The sequence below is a fragment of the Uranotaenia lowii genome, chromosome 3, assembly GCF_029784155.1.
Source record: "Uranotaenia lowii strain MFRU-FL chromosome 3, ASM2978415v1, whole genome shotgun sequence".
In the NCBI taxonomy this organism is placed as follows: Eukaryota; Metazoa; Arthropoda; class Insecta; order Diptera; family Culicidae; genus Uranotaenia; species Uranotaenia lowii.
The window spans coordinates 208,155,035-208,163,497 of record NC_073693.1 but is presented as its reverse complement, the minus strand read 5'-3'; the positions used below and the strand labels follow the sequence as shown (position 1 = coordinate 208,163,497).

The 8,463-nt window shown below is 38.2% G+C and overlaps 1 protein-coding gene across 1 annotated transcript; it reads left to right on the top strand.

Moving 5' to 3' along the window:
• The first annotated feature begins 4,200 nt into the window (after positions 1 to 4,200).
• On the top strand, positions 4,201 to 7,285 carry LOC129753039 (uncharacterized). Its single transcript, XM_055748832.1, has 3 exons — positions 4,201 to 4,629; positions 5,178 to 6,296; positions 6,854 to 7,285. Exons 1-3 carry the CDS (start codon positions 4,201 to 4,203, stop codon positions 7,283 to 7,285), a joined length of 1,980 nt encoding a protein of 659 aa, XP_055604807.1.
• The last annotated feature ends 1,178 nt before the right edge of the window (positions 7,286 to 8,463 follow it).

The following is an 8,463-nucleotide window of genomic DNA, read 5'->3' as shown; positions in this document are numbered from 1 at the left end:
AACTTGTTTATTTGAAACCGTTCTATTGCCATTCGATAAAACACTGGTGATGTAGTTCAACCTATGAATCCAGTGGCCAAATCACCATAGCGAATGATGTACTGTATTTTACTGATTTTTCAAACTCAGATACAAGAAACTGAACCTATTACAAAAAACTGGATCCTTGCATAGTCAAAATCAAATTGGAGTAAAAACAGCGTTGTGATTTTTGTGACTTTTGAAACTGTACTATTGTGGTTTGTGATTTTTATAACTGTACTACACGAACGTAAATTTATATTAGAAGTTTACAACTAAAAGTGGCTCCAGAGAGTACAAATAGTTTATAAATGATTTGATGCAGAAATGTAGAAATTTTAAAAAAACATGAAAAATAATCAAAAAAGACTAGTCAACTCAAATGCCGGATTAAGTTTTTCGAATAATCTGCTTCGATTTTAATCCTAATTCGTTCTTGGGTGTCAATAGGAAACTACTGGAAGTTTGACGGATTGTAACTTTATTCGTGTGCATCCAAATTAAACTATTTCTCCGAAGACCCTCAATGAATTTTTGAAATCTTTAATTTTGCATTATTCATTTTTCTATGGACGCCCCTTGGAAGCCCAAGAACAAAAAACTTCATAATCAGACGTTGAGTGTCAATTTGACACTCCTCGCCTAAATTCGCTATACCTCACTTGTTTGTCGACCAATTTTTACCAAATTTATAGATTTAGAAATGTAACGCAAATATGTGCCTCAGACAATATTCAGCTGAAATACTTCAGTTTTCCGTTATTCAAAGTATTATAAAAAATAAATCCGAAAAAAATGCTTCGGAAAAAACTCTGTAAATCAGCTACGGAATGCTCAAAAAAATTCACTTAGTGTCAAAGAAAGATGAAGTTAAAATCTATACGTTACACATAAGTATACATTTTTTGAAATTTTCTTAGATCATGACCACAAAAATGTAGAAAAAGTGGTGTAAAACTACTGTACTTTTCAATCCAACGCTCTTTTTTTAAACTCAAAATTAAGTTTGACCGAGGTTCAAAACATAGTTCGATTTTATGAACTTTAAGTTGAGGGTACCTTTTTCCTTCTTGCGATGGTTCAAAACGGAGCTCGAACTGAAAACTGATTCTTTTTTTCCTTAGACGAGGGAGCAAAGCTAAGTTCGACCTTATGAACTAAAAATTTAACTCTCTTTGTTGGTGTTGCACTTTGCAAAATTTTGTCCTTCCGGAACAATTAGCGGAAGACTATGAAGGAAGTTTTGCGAAGTCGAACTCAATGTTGAGGGCTGCCACTAAAGTGGTGTTTTGAACCAAAACAACTTAATTTTGAGTTTAAAAAAAGGAACGAACAAATTTCATCATTAATATCTTGACATTCTTATCTTTTGAGTTTAGCATACTCGCAGCTCTCGACAAACGAAAAAACAAGATTTCTCGTATTTGGTCCGCAATGTGTTGAAATTTAGTCTTAATCTTTAATCCGACGCTTTAAAAACAACGTCAAGCAAAAAGAGATTGAATTAGGCTTTAAAATTTTTTAGATACTTTAAGCTGGGAGTTCCAAACTGGAATGGCCTCCATGGTTTGCACATTCAATTGCGTGACGAAATTTAAAAGGTTCATCTTTCATGAATCTGCAAGCTAGGCGATCGCACTCGTTGGCAATGATGAAAACGTCATCAAGTTAACAAGCTTAGAAATCACGTGTTTAAATAGAGGTTAGGAGAATGTATGACTTCCCCCCCCTGGGACAGTATAAGCACCATTAATCGAGGCAAGATGAGCGTTTTCTGCTGGGGAATCTAGCAGCGAATTCGACTCGATGAAGTCAACTGAATAATAGGGCTACAGCTTGACTTGTTTCATCTGTCGATTTGGCCTATTGGAAAGGTGTCGAAAATATTATAATTTGTGAGCACCACCAAAGAAGCTTTATGACCTTTAAATCATCTTAATCTGAAATGTACGCACGGCCTATTGGTAAGGTGTCGGAGAGGAAATCAGTGGACTCGAGTTCGATGCCTGGTCAAGGTGATTTTTTTTTTCATTTCTCATTCATGATCGATGCATTTTGCACTAAACGGTGAAGCGTAGATTCATCAAACAAAGCAATAACAAAATAATCTAGGCCTGTTTGTAGAATACACATGCTCATACATTATGTTTCGAAGATTTGTTTGACGGATGATGCTACTAGCCGTATAATGTAACAATAAATAAAAATCAATCATGAATGGTATGTGAAAAAAATCTCCTCGAACAGGAATCGAATTCGAGTCTACTGGTTACCTCTTCGACACCTTACCAATAGGCCAAATCGACAGATGAAACACGTCAAGCTGTAGCTCTATTATTCAGTTGACTTCATCGAGTTGAATTCGCTGCTAGATTATACGGCAGAAACGCTCATCTTGCTCTGATTAAAAGTGCTCTGTTCTCCCCAGGTCAACAAATTTAAGTAAAAACGCGTTTTAAATTGATTTAAGTGAAAAATCAAAAATTTTATTATGGTGAAAATTAAGAAACAAAGTGTAAATCATGTTGCAGTGCGTACATTTCAGATCAAGATGATTTAAAGGTCATAAAGTTTATTTGGTGGTGCTCACAAATTATAATATTTTCGTCACTTGAGAACCTAGCAAGTTATTATTCAATATTTCTAGAAAAATTGAAAGGATATCTCTTTTTTGGTGAAAAATTAATACTATAGGTAGTACGAAACAAATCCGTACGTACGAAAATACGTACTTTTGTAGAAAAAAAGGAGTGCTTATTATGCCCTGGGTGCTCGTTATGTCCTTATCTTCCCTACTTAAACATTTTTTCACGATCATCCATAATAAGAATGTTTAATGTGATAGATTTCAAAAAGAAATAAATAAGACTGGATCTCAAATTTAAATTTTTATTTTTAAATTTTATAATTTAGGTTAATTTTAAGCTTCATAATTCATATTTGAATGATAAAAAATTGAGGGGGAAATAAATTCGTGCTAGAGAATCTATACAATGATTCAGAACCTCAATTCTAAATTTGCACTCTAATCATGAGTTCCTTGTAAACGCAAGTGAAAATACAACTGCATTAAATTTTTGAATAAGTTTAGCTTTAGACATCTGATGTGTCTTTATAAATTTTAAAATTTCTCAATAAACCAACGGTAAACAAAAGAAAAAATACAGAATTTGAAATTCTATTGTACATTAGAATTTCAGATATGTATTAGCTTATTATCTTTAAAGTAAAGTTTATTTAGAGTATTTTGTTCTGATTCTGAATTGATGATTTCCTTCTGTTTTGGAAAACAGAACATAAATCCTGATAAGGAACCTTCTGTTTCCCGAATCTTTATTGAAAATGGATTTTATGCGGCATCAACACGATGTTGTATATTATGATTGAATTTGTTTTGTGAAATATTGGTGACAATGTTAAAAAGAAAGATTAGAAAGTGAGACTGAATTGAAGTTATACGTTTCCTAAGCGCCTATTGGAAAACTGATTCCTCCAATAGAGAATTTGATTACAATTTTAATTAATTACTCTGAAAGCAATTTAGCACTTGAAGGCCAAAGGTCTTTTGCACTTCTTAGAACAACCAAGATCTGTTAGTCTATTAAACATGGTTAAAATTTCTGAAACTTAAAGAAAATGCAAGTCGCGAATAAAAAGAAACTGCATTGTGAAGGCAATAAATGCATGACATCATCTGAATTTTTGTTTTACGTATTTCAGTGTATAACCGTATTTACACCCCTATTTGACTTTTTCAAATTTGTCATTCCATCAAAATTCAAAACATAATAAAGAATTCAGAAGCTCAGAATTTGGAACAAATACAAAATTTATAACCAATTGTTTGTGCAAATTTAGGCATAGGGGAGATAAGAGCATAATGGCCATAAAAAACACCTATAATATGTGTGGGACGATTGGCGTACCCCTCGGTGAAACCGAAGAAAAAATTAGTTCTAATCACTACTCTCGACCGATGAACACGCATCCCGCGTTCGTAAAACAAAATCGTTAATAAAGTTCAGTTTTATATTTCTCATCGACTCCTCCCTCTTTTCTTACATGGGGGCTCGGTCCGGGAAGGAGTTTTGAATGTAGAAATTGATCGGTCGACACGTTGATTCCGCAAAAAAGTGATTAAAGTTGTTACGAAGAACGGCGAACTATTCCGAAACCAAGATGGCGGAAAAAGTTAACGAGTTGTGTGAATTTTTCACCAAGTCCGGAATAGTGAGCGAATGTGAAAAACGTGGCTTGGCAACGGATGGTTGCAAGAAGGAGATGGCGCAAAGAATCGCTTACCACGACATCGAAACAGCAAACGATGGTCGATTGTGTATCTCCGATGGGGTACCGAACAACGAGCTGCAGGGTGGTCATAACGACGAAGCGAAAGCGCCGAATGACGGCAACAGTGTACACGATGATGAAGCTGACGACGCCGAAAGCCACGATAACGACGACCGCAGTGACTACGGCGAGGAACTAAAAGAAGAAGAATTTAGTTTCCACACTGCGAACGGACGCCATCTCACATCTACTACGAGAAGACGGGTTACGATTGAGCGACGTCAACCGTACTCGTTTCGTGATGTTGAGGACAGGCTTGTAAGTGGTCACCATCGTTTGAATTTTTCCGGAGACTTCCATCACACATCGTTCGTGACAATCGTGGAGAGCGCAATCGTTTGATCGGGAACAAAAAAATGTCAAATGAAATTTTGATCTTTTTTGTGGTTAGTCGTTTGACTTTCATCCCTCTTGCGTAGATAATCGAGATAATCGTTCCACATTGTTCGACCAACACATCCAAACATCACCCGGCGCTGCAGAGCGGCGAATTTTTTTTCAACAGGAGGGAGTGAATAGAAAAGATTGAATTTGCTTATTAAGTCTGTAAGTTCTGCTGCGTGAAAGAGATAGTCGATGTCGTAAACTGTCGGGAATTATGGTCGTTTGACCATCAAATTATCCCTCTCGTGTACCAAGACACGAAATTTCGTTCGACAATCACACAAAGAAGAGTGAATGTCGTTTCGTTTGATGGTAGTCGACTGTTCGGCAAGTTTTCGGTCGCATTCGTCTGATGTCACGAACAATGAAACTGATAAAAGCAGGCTGTGCGACTGTCAGAGAAAATGTCGATGGTTTACAAGTCTCAACTTGAGGATAGCATCGAGACGTATGGGGCTGAAGACGGGCAAGATGTGAAAGTGTGGATGGCGCAGTTTGAGGCGATTTCCCGAACCGCACACTGGTATGACGAACAAAAACTAATCATGTGTCGCAAGAAGTTAACGGGAACCGCACGAAGATTTATGTTTGCGCTACGTGACATCACTACGTTTGCCAAACTAAAAGCTGCATTGATCAAAGAGTTTTCCCCTTTCGTACGCGCGAGTGATATCCATCGTCAGTTAGCCGCGCGGAAGAAAAAATCGGACGAAACCATACGCGATTATATCTACGAAATGCAGCGCATAGCCCAGTCTATCGAACTCGATGAGCCCAGTGTCTGCGAGTACATTGTGGATGAAATTACCGACGACGAATTCCACCATGCGATGTTGTACGAGGCGCAGAACATCCGTCAGCTGAAGGAGAAGTTGCTAAACTTCGAAAAAGTGCAAAAGAAGATCGTCGCGAAGAAGCCTCACGATGTGTACCCACGGAAGAAGGAATTACGTGAGTTGAAAAAGTTGCCGACGGTGAAGAAAAATTGCTATAATTGTGGTGATACGTCACACATAGCAGAAGATTGTCCGCAGAAGAATGATGGGCCAAAGTGTTTTCGTTGCAATCAATACGGCCATATGTCGAGAAATTGTGCTAAGTCGGACGAAAAATCGAAATACGACGGCGTAAAGAAGTGTATCTCGAAAGTGAACACAATGAAGAGTGTTAAAAGTGCATACCCAAATGTTTTGATCAACATTTGCGGCAACGAAGTGAGTGCAACAGTCGACACAGGAAGCGAGATTTCTCTGATCCGAAAAGATTTCTGGGAAAAGTTGCCGGATCACGACCAGAAGCTCAAGAAATCCGAAATTAAAGTGCGTGGCTACGGAGGAAACGCAAAAGCTGTTTGCGGTAAAGCTTTGCTTGATGTGTCGATTGGGAATCAAAGCTACGAAATGCTGGTGTATGTTGTCCCAAAAGAAGCGATTGATATGAAAGTGTTGGTCGGGATGGACTTCTTGTGTGGGGTCAACTATTCCATCACCCGAGATGGTGTGCGAATCAGCAAGCTGCCGAAAGAATCGTACGACGACGATGTAAGGCTGATGTCATGCTGAAGCAACTAGCAACGCGACCTACAACGCAACGTTCACACGACTAACCAGCTCTCATTTGATCTCCATGGAAATCGCGCAGACCTGTCATACTGGTCGCTTTGTATAGCGCGACCAATCTGATGCCAATGTGTTTTGTAGCGCGACTAGTAGGAAATCCAATAGGAATATTGTTTTTTCTCGATTTGAAGCAGTGATTCCGGGTTTTAAGCACAATAGTACGAAGATCTGTCCGAACTTGTGATAATAAACTAAAAAATATCTTAATCGGCGAGAAAATTTTCATAAATTCTTAGTTCCGGCAAAAAAAACAAGGAATTTTGTCGGTTCAAATTTCTGCATTCTTGCAATCCGGGTCGTGATTTGATGAGTTTTTGATGGCTCCCGAAAGAAAGGAGACGATTCAAAGCATTATTAGATGTAGAGTGATGATTTGTAGGGAATTTCAAAGTGACAGGTCGCGCCAGCATGACATACCAATGCGTTGCAACGCAATCTTATTGGAACGTTGCGTTGTGTTGCGTTGCTAGTTGCTTCAGCATGACATCAGCCTAAAGTGGATCCATGTGATCGAAGAGTACGGAGATATTGGCGAGATTGACGTACCGTACAAATACCGCGACGAAGTGAAAAATCTTATTAGAAATTATCAACCGGTATCGTCGGTCACGGCCGCCAACAAGCTGAAGATTACGTTGTGCGATAGTGATGTAGTGTGTGTGAATCCACGTCGGCTTGCTCCTTTCGAAAAGGAAATTGTGAAGAAGCAAACAGATGATTGGTTGGCGAACGGTATAATACAACCGTCACATAGTGAATACTCGAGCGCTGTTGTAGTAGTGCCGAAAAAAGACGGATCGCGAAGAGTGTGTATTGACTACCGTGAAATCAACAAGAAAGTGATTCGAGACAATTTCCCGATGCCGAATGTGGAGGAACAAATCGATCAGCTGGCAAGTGCGCGAGTGTAGGGGAACATGCCCTATTATGCGCCACCTAAGCGAATCGCTTATTTTCTATGTATTCCACGTACAAATTGTGTTAAAAATGGGTGCAATCGTTGAAGAAAAGTGTTTTCTACAAATGCCTATGATTTTTTATTATTCAAATTGCTATAGTTGCTTCAAAACTTGATTTTTAAAAACCATATCCAAAGCCACAGAACAAAACTGTGTTGCAAATACGCGCCGCTGTGTATTCAATACGCGCCTAGCAGCCGAACACACCCGAAAGCAGCCGAAGACCGAAAACACACCAATACTTACAGACACTTTGACTGAAAAAAAAACCAAAATGGACTAATCAAAATTTAAAATAAAATGGAAAAGTAGATTTTTTGGGCTGAATGAGCGCTCAAAATATTGTTTTAGACTTTTTGTTTATTTTCAATGAAAATTGGCCTTTTTGAAAAATTTATGCTATTTTCAGCCTACTACGATTGGCGCGTTATAACGAGCGCATGAGCCGTGATAGAACATACCCATAAAAAGCAGCATACCTTTGCGAGTTCAGTATGATTTTTTAGCATAAAATCATAGTTTAGATTCTCCTCTATCGATGTGTCAGAAAATATTGTCTTATTCGTTCTTCTCTGCTTGGTGACACCTTATTGAAAGTGTTTTAAAATTTAGATCGAAATGAAGAAAAACCTAAATTGTGAAATTATCACGACACAGGGGCAATTTAAAGAAAAATTCATACTTGCCATGGCGTATCACAGCATTTAAAACAAATTGGTAATATTTTGCAGGCTTGAAATATTTCAGAATCTTCAAAACAAGGGTGGCGCGTATTAGCCACATGGGGCGTTATATGAACTTTTCCCCTATACGACGTTGGACTTGGAAAATTCGTACTTCCATGTGCCGATTGAAGAAGGGAGTCGCAAATACACGTCATTCGTAACAAGTGATGGACAGTTCGAGTTTTTGCGTGTACCGTTTGGACTGTGTACGAGTGGAAATGCATTTGGACGTTTCATAAACACTGCGATGAAGGATTTGATCAATGACGGAACGATTGTGGCGTTCGTGGACGATATGATCATCCCATCGAAGAGTGAAGAAGAAGGATTAGAAAAGTTGAAAAAAGTGATGAAAGTGGCCGAAAAGGCAGGACTTAAGTTTAATTGGAAGAAGTGTGTGTTCCT

Bases quoted from the DNA above. Each gene is read 5' to 3' on its own strand.
- LOC129753039 (XM_055748832.1), top strand. From the start codon at position 4,201: ATGGCGGAAAAAGTTAACGAGTTGTGTGAATTTTTCACCAAGTCCGGA. The intron at 4,630-5,177 runs GTAAGTGGTCAC...ATGGTTTACAAG, and splicing joins GTGATGTTGAGGACAGGCTT to TCTCAACTTGAGGATAGCAT. The intron at 6,297-6,853 runs GTAAGGCTGATG...TAGTTGCTTCAG, and splicing joins AAGAATCGTACGACGACGAT to CATGACATCAGCCTAAAGTG.